General features: G+C 41.0%; 1 protein-coding gene and 1 long non-coding RNA gene across 3 annotated transcripts; one reads left to right on the top strand and one right to left on the bottom strand.

Annotated features, from left to right (window-relative positions):
- Nucleotides 1-2,031: 2,031 nt before the first annotated feature.
- On the bottom strand, nt 2,032-12,712 carry tmod2 (tropomodulin 2). 2 transcript variants are annotated; one of them, XM_088370493.1, is made up of 10 exons: nt 12,550-12,712; nt 8,863-9,090; nt 8,634-8,790; nt 6,303-6,425; nt 6,020-6,094; nt 5,701-5,831; nt 5,507-5,614; nt 5,287-5,430; nt 4,828-4,972; nt 2,032-4,329 (listed from the first exon to the last, which is right to left on the bottom strand). In XM_088370493.1, the coding sequence occupies exons 2-10, from the start codon at nt 8,986-8,988 to the stop codon at nt 4,298-4,300; spliced, it is 1,041 nt and encodes a 346-aa protein (XP_088226619.1). In that variant the 5' UTR covers nt 8,989-9,090; nt 12,550-12,712; the 3' UTR covers nt 2,032-4,297. The 2 variants fall into 2 exon arrangements, with proteins under 2 accessions (XP_088226619.1, XP_088226620.1); XM_088370494.1 differs by lacking the exon at nt 12,550-12,712 and adding an exon at nt 9,432-9,518.
- Nucleotides 9,707-11,218, top strand: LOC148400479 (uncharacterized). Its single transcript, XR_015857417.1, has 2 exons — nt 9,707-10,231; nt 10,589-11,218. It is a non-coding gene; the product is annotated as an uncharacterized LOC148400479 (long non-coding RNA).
- Nucleotides 12,713-13,007: the final 295 nt, after the last annotated feature.

The following is a 13,007-nucleotide window of genomic DNA, read 5'->3' as shown; positions in this document are numbered from 1 at the left end:
ACTTTAAACTACTGCCACGGCAGTAGCAGTACTTAGCCTTTCTGTCCACTATGCTAACATATCTAGCTTCTGTGTCGCAGTGCTACAGTTTAAATCTTTACGTAATACATTAAACAAACAGTGCATGTACACAGTTAATGACAGTAGTCCCAGTCATATATTCTTTATCCCCCGACTAATATTAATGCTGTACTGACGAACTGATAGTATTTTTCCCACTGTCTTATACCCTTCCCAGTTGGGCCTTCCCATATGGGCACACCAGAAAGAGTAGTACAATGGGCATTCAATTGACTGATTAAAACGGTTCAATTCTTTAGAATGTTATCGATTTATGCCACTGCTGTATGTTCTTATTCAGTATATTTATGGAATGCTTATGACATAAAAACGTTTGTTGTTTATTTTCAGAAGAACATTTTTTTGTTGTTGTGAATTCTTGGTAGAGGAAAAAGGACAAAAGGAATTTTATCAGCCGCCCTCTCATATAAAGCGGTAAAAAAAGGAGTAAGAACACAATGAGTCATAGTCCCAGCGTTACCATGACAACACCTGCGCTGCCTCCTGATGATGTGATTGCACGCACAGATGTTGACAGCCAAGATTATAATGCAATATCCCTCTAAACCAGCTCCTCAGACATGGTCCTCGCAGTCTTTCGTAATACTTTGAAGGGCTAGGGTCCATTGAAATAATTAGTTGTCACTTTTTTTTCCCATTAAGTTCCCACTCGCACTGGTTAGCACATCCGCCTCAGAGTTCATAAGGTTCAATTCCACCTCCGGCCCTCCCTGTGTGGAGTTTGCATGTTCTCCCCGTGCCTGTGTGGGTTTTCTACGGGCACTTCCATTTCCTCCCACATCCCAAAAACATGCTTGGTAGGTCAGTTGAACACCTCAAATAGTCCCTAGGTGTGAGTGCGAATGGTTGTTCGTCTCTGTGTGCCCTGCGATTGGTTGGCAACCAGTTCAGGATGTACCCCGCCTACTGCCCGATGACTGCTGGGATAGGCTCTGGCATGCCCGTGATCCCCGTGGGGTTAAGCAGTATCGAAAATGGATGGATGGATATTACAGTACACCCTGACCAGCAGTCCACCATTTGGTCTCTGACGACTCCTACTGGAAGAACAAGGCGTGACACCTTAGCTGTCACATTACTTCGAGCACTAGATGGCGCAAGGAATCCATATATCAATGTAAGATACTATTAAAAAAAATCTCCATACTGTAGTTGGGAGTGGCAATGCAAAAGTAGTTCACTAAAGCCAGGAGTAATTACTTTTAAATATGTATAAGGGGACTGAGTTGGAAAAAATAACTCAGTCATCATGGGGCAGAGGGGTGTCTTTTTCAAGACTGTAGGGAAAATGTCAGCATGTTCCTTGACAGGCACCTGACATGAACACAAACATCTTATTTGGAGTTGCACAGTAAATCTCACGGGTTCATGATACATTGCTTTGGCCTGTTTTGTACTGATCTCTAAAAATACACAAAATACCTCACTGCCCCATTTGCAAAAATATCTACAACTCCCAATCCCATCAGAAGGTTCTGCTTTATGCTTTAAATTTTTCCTTCAGTTTAAAAGTGCAGGAGGTGACTTAACTTTTTTAAACTGCTTTCTAAATGTCCTTTAAGCCCCTCCTTCCTCTTTGTGTTAACCTTTGTGTGCCCGCCAAGGTAAGCTTACTGAATGCATTGTTCAGGGTTTACACATCAAAACACCTGAACATAATCTGATGACCGAAAAGTCACCTTGTTCTCATTTTTTGACATGGCAACAACAAACATCTTTCACCTGCAATCAGAGAACAAATCTGTCCACTTCAGGCCCGCCCTGTGAAACCAATGTGGATGATGTCATACATATGAATGACATCATCTCCCAGGCATGTGCAAACAATCACAGAAACCGAATTTGATTAAAGGGTGCACAGGAACTCCCAAACCACAAGGCCCACCAAAAATAATTACTATCGTTAGAAACTAGTTAGATGTTAGAACAAGAAAAGAATAGCAAACAGACTGAATGTAAAAACATTTATTGTTGAAGATATATGTATATTCAGCAGTGCGTTTTACCATGTTGAGTCGGCACCTGTTATTTTAACATAATATACAAAAAATAGCCACAGTAGTTGTGCAGATCTGTGTTGTACACACATTGGCGAGTGCATACACAACGCATTTGAGATGCCATTTTACAATTCATATACATGAGTCACCGATTATCAACAAAGCTGCACATTAACTGTCCACCTGCACGCATTATGTGAAAAGACTACAGGATGTGAGCATGCAAATAACCCAACAAGGCTCAGATACAAATCATGTTGAAGGAATGTGGCATTGAAGTTGAAAGAACTGTTGGTCAACAGAAACATTTGAACCAGATGCTATGACAGAATAGAGGACCTATGACAAGAAAGTATTTACAAAATCTAAGGAACTCATTTGAGACATCTGAATAGCAGATTAGTGTACCTTGAGAAGGTTGGCTTGAGGCACACAGCATGTTAAGAAAGGAATAGTATGTTGATGGGAGAACCTGCTGAGTGTCAAGTGACAGTGTGTGGGGCTAACTTGGCTGAAAAGCTCGATTTATACAGTAGACAGTGAAGCTCCGCATATTCAAGGTTGTGTATTTGCAAAAGTGGATTTTATGATTAGGTCAATCTTGTGCCATGTTAGTGCCAAAGAACTCATTTGTTTTGACAATAGTGCTTTGCCATTATCTTAGTGCCAAGGAATTATGTTGGCGTGAGTTGAGGAGCTTCATTTTGATAGAAGTAGCACTTGCTGCCATTTTCTGGCATTTATGGGTCATAAACCTTTTTTGGGAAGGGGGGGTCAAATGAGTATTTTCTAGTGCAGGCGTCACTACAATAGTGGCTGTTACAAATAAAAAATAGCTCATCCTGCTGGACATTGTGATTTTCTTGGGTTGATCATTAAAAATTTTGATTTATAGAAAAGAGACTAATCATTCTGTTGATTCAAATATTGTGTTGATTATTCCCTCATCTTTTATTACTCCTGACTTAGTGTTGCATTTTCCTATGTAATCAAACCATTGCTAATTATTGTGACAAATCATTAACACTATCAGTGATATCGCAGAACATAAGAAAAAGTTGAGCAAATTTGAATACTTCAGGTTTATATCAGTGTGCAATAAGTACCCAAGAAGTAGCTTGATTTGAAAACATCTGGGAATGCTAGGGGAGTCATTTCACTCGCTTAATTTGTTGTGTACTTCATATTGACCTTTTAAGAAACAAATTCTATTCCAAAAATAAAATATAAAGCCAATATTGCAAAAATACACACACACAAGGAATGTTTATGAAATGACACCATGAGAAATAGACTGTCTAAACCAAAACTCAAAAATGACACAATTAAGCAATCCATGTGTTGGTCTTTGGCATGGTTTAACAATTTTATGGCTTCATCTGTTAAACCTTTTCACTACAGAATGACATTAATATCCTGTTCTCTATCCTGTCTGACAGTTAAAATATAGCAGTGGAGAACTCTAAAACAGTATGCCATGGTACTTTTGAGTGGGTACAGTATGTAACTAGATGGAATGCGTCCGCAGTTATTTTATTAGGTTGATTGCAGCAACCAAGTCAGCACTGACTTAATTAAACATGCTTTGTTTGCATCAGAATCCGAACACGCAGCAGCTGTGAGGTTTTACAAGATAGTGGCAATAAAAAAAAAAACAAAAAAAAAAACAAAACAAAGCCTACATGTGCCTTCACTTGGGTTTACAACAAAGTTTGTAAATAGTGATGACAGCAGGATGGATGTGGAGGATTTTTTTTTTAGGCAGGCGGCGGTCCTGCTGTGTGAGCTGCTGGTGTGACCCTGGTGTTCCATGAGGTGAACCTGAATGTTAAGGTTAATTTCTATTTTGCTATGTCATACTAACCATTATTTCATATGATATCAATATAAAAGAAGGAAAATAAAAAGTCATGAGAGTTTAGTTCAAGGCTGAAACCAGGGAGCAGCTGAAATGGAAAGACTAAAAACTAACTCGATTTACACCTTCAATGACAGCATAAAAATAATAATAATAAACACATATGGGTGAAAGAGGGGGGCGTTTCATTCCAGTTATTTCTCTTCTTCTCAGATGTATGTTCTTGCTGTGCCTCGCCCCACAGTTTGGCACAAGACTTGTTCCACACGGTGAGATGAGATCAGGGCATTGGTGGAAGTGATTCCACATGGCGAGATGAAGTGACATGATTGGCTGGGAGACAGGCGGAACTCCGCCTCTACTGGTCCCCTTCCACTCGTCTCCTGCGGACTGTGGAGAAAGAATTTTTTTTTTTTTTTTTTTTGTTACTCCTCCTGCAAAAGCTAAATAGAAAAATAAAACAGAAAGATAACATGCTAACTACAACTTGTTAGTTCACATAATATGTGAGTCAGCGCGTGGTCAAAGTTCACACGCATTTCAAGAGCGTGCATCAGTGAGTGCACAACAAACTAAGCTGGCGCCACACTCTTAAAGCAGCAAATGGTCCCATGGACACTGTGAAGAGAAGTCACTGTTAACTTGCACTGAGCACAACCCATGCATCAGACCTGTGCTACTGCAGCTCTGACGGGAGGAGGAACTAAAAAAAAGAGAGCAGGTCATGGGTGGCTAGAAGTTGAGAACATTCCAAATAGTCAATAATCAAATGTTTCCACTGGGTACGTCACACATTCTTCACGACATGATCCACCCTCGACTATGCGCTGATTCAGTGCAGGTTCTAACAGGTTCTCAGTGTTGCGTGTATGCGTGAGTGCAGCATACCCAGGTCATTGTTCTTGGTGATGGCGGTGGCAGCTCGAGAGCGTGGGCCCTGCTTGGTGAAGTGGTAGCCGAACTTCACTATACTCTTGTTCTCTTCCAACATTTTAGCTATTTCCATCTCTACATTGGTACCCAGCTGTTGCCTCTGAAACACAATTCATAATCTTCAAAATGTCTGCAATATCGGACTAAGGGCACTCCACAGAAGCCAAGGTCACATAGTTGGACTTACAAAAGGGAAATATGACCAATGGGTAAATATTGCGTAAGCTGTTGCCATTTACATTGTCAGGCATCTAAATAAGGAAAAAAGTTTTGTCGAGTACTACAGCAAAAGCCAGCGGGTCATTGGACAGGAGAGAGATGGAATAATGACAACATAACATGCATTATCATTTGGCATTTAACATTAGTGAAGTTACAAACGAAACATGACTGCAAAATAATAATAATATTTACCTGGTTGTCTATCTTGATTTCTGTGAGCGTGTCATTGTCCCGCAATGCGTCAATCAGCGACTGCATTCCGGCACTGGTGATGAAGTTGGACTCCAAGTTCAAACTTCGCAACGTCTTGTTTTCCCTCAGCATGTTGCTGAACGCCTGGACGAGCAACATTTCCAAAGGTGAACACAAAGCATCTCTGTGAGACGAAAGCTCTGAGACCAGCATCTCTCACCACTGCGATGGGGTCGTTACTCCGTGTGGCTGCCATGCTGAACTGGGTTACGTGGGTGTTCTTCTCCATGGCTTTGGCAAAGTCTTTGAGAGTGGGGACTGGGATGTTCTGCAAAAAGGACATTTGGTTGAAAGTTGAAAAGGTAGTTGTGATACTAACCTCAAAAGCATGTTGGTTTTGAATGAGTCTTGCACCTTAATGTTGTTCAGGTTGACCTCGGTTAGGGAGGGATCGTTGCGCTTGATCTTATTCAAAGTTTCTTCTACATTTGTGGGATTGGGTGGCTCGTCAAACACGGGGGTCATCTTCTCCCCTTTAACCACATCTTGAGAAAAATAACAAAAGTTTGTTAGTTTGTGGCGGACATTGGAGCGGGCCTCTTACCCAGCAGGCACATGGTTGGGGGCAATAAGGAGCAATAAGAGATTTTAGCTTGCCAACTCCATATCAACTATCTTAGTGTACTGTATTAAATAAAGGCAAAGTAGTGTTGTGATTTTTTGCTTTACATACCATTGTAGCCCTCTTTTCCTCCAGTTCCGTCATACGTTTGATTGCTGGTTACAAGCGTGTGAACACCCAGGATTGCTATAAACAAAAGGAGGACATAAGGCTCTGCAGGCACAGATGACCGGGAATAGTGAAGGCCATTCTGGGACTAGCATTCTTGGAAGACATGCGGTACGACTGGGACTAGTTGTACACAATAAAAATGGAATCATGAGCGCTAACTGGAATTGACTGTCTAATTTTGGTCCTTCAGCCCAAACAGATGTAAACAAGTAAATCCATTTACATGCAAGATCACAGAGTTCTGTATCTGTGGCACTGGACAGGGCTTCCTCCAATTCTGGGTCAAGAGTTGTGACATTCTCCTGTTGCATTTCCAATGGTTTCTGCTTAGGAATAAATACTTTGCCTGGGGAGACAAAATGAGAGAGCGGTGAGGAAAGAGCACAACAAGGAGATAATTCCTTCCTTAAAGTGCTTATGGAACAGGTTCAAGTACGAGTAGGTTCAAGTCAAAGTTTTGTTTTGCTTGATATTTGATCACATCCTCTCATGAAACTCTGCAGCAGTCGTGGATCTTGGCCTTCAATAGGCTTACTATTTAATTTCCCTAATGGGATGATACAGATACTTGTAATGTATCTGTTTAAATGACCTTTCTTATTTCGGTTAGCTGCCAGGAAGGTTTTAGGTCTTATTTCATACCATTCACTATTGATTTAGATAGCGACTGATCAAAAGAATTTAAATCACTTTTTTTTCCCCCCATTCGTCTCCAACACACAGCAGCAGTTTGAGAGCGTCACTGTCCGACTGCTTCCTGTGCTCTTGGCAAACAATACGGCATCATATTGCAGCGCGCAGTGTTTTGCTTTCCCGAAATGCTCACGAATCTTAAAATCCGTTCTCAACTTCCTTTTCAGTTTCTGGTAGTCTGAGACAATATAATTGATGCGGCTTATTGGGCTGTTACGATTTAAAGTGCAAATTTTAAAGGGTTAGGCTCCATGTGTTCTTCTGCTACAACATTCCACACAATACTCAGTTGTGCCAAACGAAGACTACACAGTGAGCATGGTAGTGCCATGGTAACCACTCTGAGGGGAAAAAAGGGGGGAAAGGGAAGGAAGTCATGAACAATAAATGAACTGTAATCTTGACTGCGCTTCTGCGGTGTCACAGCCTGTGAATGCCAGCGCTACACGCCTGAAAAAAAAAAAAACACCAGGGGCTTCTCACTTGTTCTCCCTCAGTCAAGCCAATCAAATTGCTCAGACTTGTCCCCGGTGGCAGTTCTAGCACTTCCTAGAGCCAACAACAGTAAATACAATTATCAGGCTCCATCCTGCGCCTATTTATTCAGAACCATAGAAATTTTTAGATGTGGTTTATGGTCTCAAAACGCAAATAACAATGTTAAATTTCTACAAACCTCAAACTTCTGAGGTTAGCAGTGAGGGAAAAGGAATTGGGAATGAAAATCTCAACGAGAAAAAGGAAAACAAAAAAATGAAAAAACTAAAGGCCTGATATCCTTTGCAGGGGTTTCCAAAGCACTTGAGGTTGTTTGTTTTAATTTATCAGCAGGGGGTGAAAAGAAGAAGGGAAAGGGAATCTGCAACATTCCACATAATTACTGCAATGATTCAAGTTTTCCATGTCGTCATAGAACTTGCACACATACACATATGGGATACATTACAGCTAAGGGGCCGGTGAGGGTTCAGTGTGGATGTCAAGATGTCAGTATCACATCTCCTCCATATTAGCGGAAAGAATATTTTTATCTTTAAAAGATCTTGACAAGCGGAACGCCTTTGGACCATGCTAGTTGTTATTACTCAACTGAGATTGGAATGATAAACGGAACGTTGTTACACAGTTACCTACACACTTAGGAATCATGCCAACACATGTAGTGTGATTTCTAAAGCGTATTTGAACACAAACGGTGAATCAAACCATGTGAACAGACAATATGACAATACTCACAGGCATATGTTAATAATATTACAGTGGCTTATAGAGTCATTCAGTTGTGAAACTTGTCTTTGTTTTTGTTTGTCAAGTCTCTTGCCCCTGGTGGCCAAAGCTCACACACCGATTACAGTATTGCCATTTGCATTACTTTCAATAAGGAAATACATAGGCTGCAGCACGCCCACGACGACTATGAGGACAAGCGGTGCGGATAAGTATGGATGGATTTGAGATAGAAGGGTTTTGGCAGAACGAAACACTCTTAAATCAAGGCACCACTGTACTGATTTCTAAAATCTAGTCAACTTCAGTTAAACTGTTGTAGATCCCTTCTGGCGACTCGCCCCACGCACAACGGTGGTACTCCCACGCACTCCACCATCATGTTGCATAAGACCGGATAAGCATTAGTAATACTTGCAAAGACAGCAGTAGAGTAATTACAGCTGTGTCTCAACTGCCTTACTGCTACAGACACAAACCCATTGACACACATCAGCTCTCCATCCCAGTTCACATTACAAATAAAACATCTCTTTTTTTTTTATTTCACCATCACTCATTGTGATAAGGTTGATGTGTGCTGTAGTGTGCTTTGGATTTTGAGAAGGAAATAGTCGCAGTTTGTTTTACACACCTTTCCTCTCTCCAGTGAAAGGGACAATGTCCTCTCTGTCTTTGTACTCCATGGCTTCTTTCTCCAGGTATTTGAGGAGACGCTCTCTGTCAAATGTTCCTGTAGCTCCTTTTGTCGTTTGGTTCTTTTGACGTAAACCCGCTGGAAGAAGAGCATTCTGAGAGGGACCATAGACACCCATTAGAAGCAACCTAAAAAAATAAATGTTAACTCGGAAATAAGCTCTGACCTCTGGGTCCATCTCCTCCAGGGCCGTCTCCAGCTGTTTGAGCTCATCCACTGACAAACTGTTAAGGAGCTCATCTTCATCTAGATCCTTGTACTTGTCCAGGTCCTTTTTGAATGGCAACGCCATGATGCTCACTGTTGCTTTCCCGACCACACTGAACGGCAGAATGCAGCCCCACTTTCAATGTCTCTGCCCTGTCGCTCCACAGAAGAGAAGGCTACCTGAAGACTAAAAGAAAAAAAAGAAACCAAACAATATGACTTTCTGACACCTGGTATATGAGTAAAATATATGAGTTGTTTTTGTGCCCAAGGATCGGTTACGATTGAGTGCTATAAGTTCTGAGTTATAATATGATCTGAAAAAAAAAAAAGATTAAACTACAATTATGCGACAAACGACTATTCAGTCACATCCATTTTGAATGTTGGAGACCCAGATAAGCACAGGAGACAAGGAAAGTTTGCAAGCAGCACAGAGGAAAGCCAAAGCAGATTTAAAACCCAGCACTCAGAAGTGTGAAGGAGACGTGTAAATCATTCATCTGGTGTGTTCTAATAAATGATTACCAAAACATTGTTACTTAAAGACTCATTATTTTTGTCGCTAAGTCAGGCTTAGCCTTGACTCATCTCTAGGTGGATGCCAAACTCTTGTTAAAAAAAAAAAAAAAAACAATTTAATCAGTCTTTAATAAAAGACGCCAACGTTGATGTCATCCTTTGAAACAATAGTTGATCACAGCTGCCTGCACTGCACATAAAGCTTTGCAATGACGTAACACACAGCTGGAACCAGAAAACTTGACCACTCCTGTGAAGACTGCAAACTCTCGCCCGGTGAACCAAACGGGCTACTTTAACCACCGAGACAAACAAAATCACTCTCTGTCTCTACCATATTGTTATTTCAAATCCATATGTGCCTTCACAGGAAGATTTAAACAAATAGAATGTGTGTGTGAATAACATGAAGCAAGCATTTGGTAAATGTCTAGCTTGTGGGTGATGCAATCTCTGTTTTCTGATCGCTCTCCCACGCTACAGTTGGAACATAACATGACCTCATCATTTCCAGATTCCCCTAAAGTGGTCCACATCTGAAGTTAGTCCTAATCCCTCCCCCAAACTATAGACATTTAACCCTAAAGTTTCCTTTATGGTTTCTTGGGCTATTTCATTGCACAAGAAAGTGAACATTAAGCAAGTCTTACTACCGCAGCTGGAAAAAAATACCTCAGAGGGGTTTCCTGAACACTACCTTGTGCAGTTCAGTCCCTCGCCTCCACAATTCAACCTCTGTCCTTCTCTTACCTCTTCCCCTTGCCTGCTCCATTAAGCCACCACAACAAAGACATTAGGGAGAAATGGTAAGAGTCACAGCAGGGGCATTTACAAGCCTGAGCACCAGCAGATAACTTGGGCTGAACTGAAATGTCAACACTGATGGCTTTAATCAACAGCAATAATACCACTCAGATAATAGTGACTTGGATGCTAATAGGTTGCTTATACTGAATACAGTAGGATCTGTGTTTCTATTCTTAAACAAAATGTCAGTTGGTAGTTTACAAATGCTAATGGGTTGAGAGGCGTGATGATATTTCTGGTCAGGATTTGGAGAAAGTGCAGCTGGGATAAACATAAGACACACACATATAATGCTCTTATGACAAGATGAGCCTGAAATAACACCGTTCACGTTATTATCCTCTTTTCTAAAACAGCAGCCAAGAAAGCCCAGTAAAACGGAAAAATATTTGTTGATGTAGACAGTGATAATGGTTGAAAGGGTTCAAACACTGCACCAAGAGGATCCATTAGTGCAGTCTGATTAATTCCATTGTCCTTCTCATCTCTGCTAATCCTTCAACACAAACATACAGGTAATGACACTAAGCCAATAATGCTACAAACCCATCTACACAGCTCACCTTGTCACCTCGACCTTTCTCACACTGACCTCACCAGTACTAACAGACACACACACATATTTCCGTTTCAACAAATCTATGGATATTCAGAGTGTTAATGGAGGAAAGTATACATCAGGGAGATAAACAGGATGTCCTTTCGTCTTATTCCCTTATTATAGTAGACCGCCCTAACATATGACTATAGTTAGAATTACCCAGCTCCCTCATCCCACGCGTTGCTCTGTTTCATTCCCACACTGTCTCGCTCCATCTTGTACATCCTCTACTACACTGCACTGCACTGATGATGGCAGATGGCAGAATACACATTGTCTTTATCTGCCAAATACAGAGGTGAAAAGATCATCTGAAATGTGACTTCCCCAAAATATATTTTTTTATACACATGGTTTAAAAAAAAAAAAAAAAAAAAAAAAAGAATTTACACATTTCAATAATAAATGGGCTCTCCTAAAGACTTGGCAATGACAAGGCAGGAAATGGGGTGTTACTCGAAATAACACATGATTGCTTACTCCCCCGTTCAAGCTGCACACTTGAGACACAAACTACATTATTGCTGTGCAAAGTATAATAAGAGAAGCTTCCGGTGTTTCAGCTTGGCCAAGACTAAGACAGTATGAACGTATTAGAATAATTATGTTCTACGAGAAAGACCGCTTTAGAATGGCAGTTTAGAATAATGAAATGGGGTTATTTAACTTTATTTGACTTTAACTCATAGAACTGCTTTTTTTCAGAACTGCTTTTTTTCAAACATTTCTTTTTGTGGCTGGTAAATGTATTCAATCCGCTTCATATTTGGGTATTTACACTGTACACAACATTTCTGAGTAGGTTGCTTTTTCTCTATGCAACCAAATCCTATCTGCAGAGCCTGTTTATCTGCAATTCAACACTGCATTGGGTAGGTGTGGCAGACGCTAGGTTTCACCACCACTGTCAAGTCAGCATGCAGGTATAAACAACAAAGACTTCGCATCTTGTAAGACGATCAGCTGAAAGCTCACTTTCCCTGAGCAACCATGCACCATAACACAAGAGCCACACCCTGCAATCACCATGCCGACCAGACAGACTACCTAAAGTGAACTCAGATGTAGAATGTGAAGAGGAAAGTGCACAGTAACACAGCTATATGATCTTGCACATAATTATTGACTGTACGTGGTATTTTACACTTCTCCCTTCCGTGCTGTCATTGAAGATGGGAGTCACCCTGGAACAATTCGAATACTGACGTGTGTCTGCGCTACCTGAAACTGAAATTCATTCATAGATGGAGTACTTTTGTCAGGTACCAGAATAACTGGATGTCATTGTGTTACGAGCAACACGCCCATTGGGTGACAACGCGTCCATTGCATTCTGTGGGAAAGTTTACGGAAATGCTGTATAACCATTTGAAATTCGTAGAAAGAATTTCATTCATCTGCGTTTAACTCGTCATGACATGCTTATGACGATCCCAGCGACAGTTAGCATCCGTACATGAAAGTGGAATAAGCAAATCCGCAGTTAAATTACGACTGTTTGGAATATCCACTGAAACTTGGTATCTGTTAGAAATAGCCTGACAGCAGCCAGCTAGCAGGCTAACATTCGCTCAACAGTGCTAAAAAGCTAGCTCATCCAGCTCGAGAGCACACGTACAAGTGGCAGTTTTCGTCCAAGTCCAATTCTAGCAAGCTCATCGATTAAAAAGAAAAATTAATCTCGTTTGGTGAACGCATGTTTCTCGCAGGTCTTACCTGGGGGATGATGATGAAACGAGGCGTTGTGAAGAGCTGACTTCCTTGTGAGAACGGTGTCTTGTGCATTTAATTTCTCGTCAGCCCAAGGGTGGTACAACAGGGAAAAGAGAGTGCCGCAGATTTACTGAGTGACGTACAATTTAACCAATCGACACCGCTGTTACACGATTTTTGCCCAATGGTGAGAAAGAACCAACCCCAAAGGGGGAAAAAAAAATGCAAGTCAGGCGGAAATGATCCGAATGACAGTTCCAGAATATTTTGTGCTTTTTAATGCATTTTAATTTCATTTTAAAATAACCAGGGTGCACGAATGAAATGTCTGACTCATGTTTTTTTTCTCACTAATTGTGCTACTTTTGACCAGCTCCACTTATGCTGCTAAACTGCTGAACTAGTAACAATACTAGGCCCAACTAGTATACACACGTCATCCTTCATCATGACATAATAAT

Source organism: Syngnathus floridae, chromosome 3 (genome assembly GCF_059516105.1).
Source record: "Syngnathus floridae isolate MCC-2025c chromosome 3, RoL_Sflo_1.0, whole genome shotgun sequence".
Classification (NCBI taxonomy): domain Eukaryota; kingdom Metazoa; phylum Chordata; class Actinopteri; order Syngnathiformes; family Syngnathidae; genus Syngnathus; species Syngnathus floridae.
This window is presented reverse-complemented; position numbering and strand designations above follow the sequence as displayed.

Coding starts and splice junctions, on each gene's coding strand:
- tmod2 (XM_088370493.1), bottom strand. CDS start 8,988: ATGGCGTTGCCATTCAAAAAGGACCTGGACAAGTACAAGGATCTAGAT. Junction 6,095..6,302: donor AGAACTCTGTGATCTTGCAT/GTAAATGGATTT, acceptor TTTTGTTTATAG/CAATCCTGGGTGTTCACACG. Junction 5,615..5,700: donor TCAACCTGAACAACATTAAG/GTGCAAGACTCA, acceptor TCCTTTTTGCAG/AACATCCCAGTCCCCACTCT.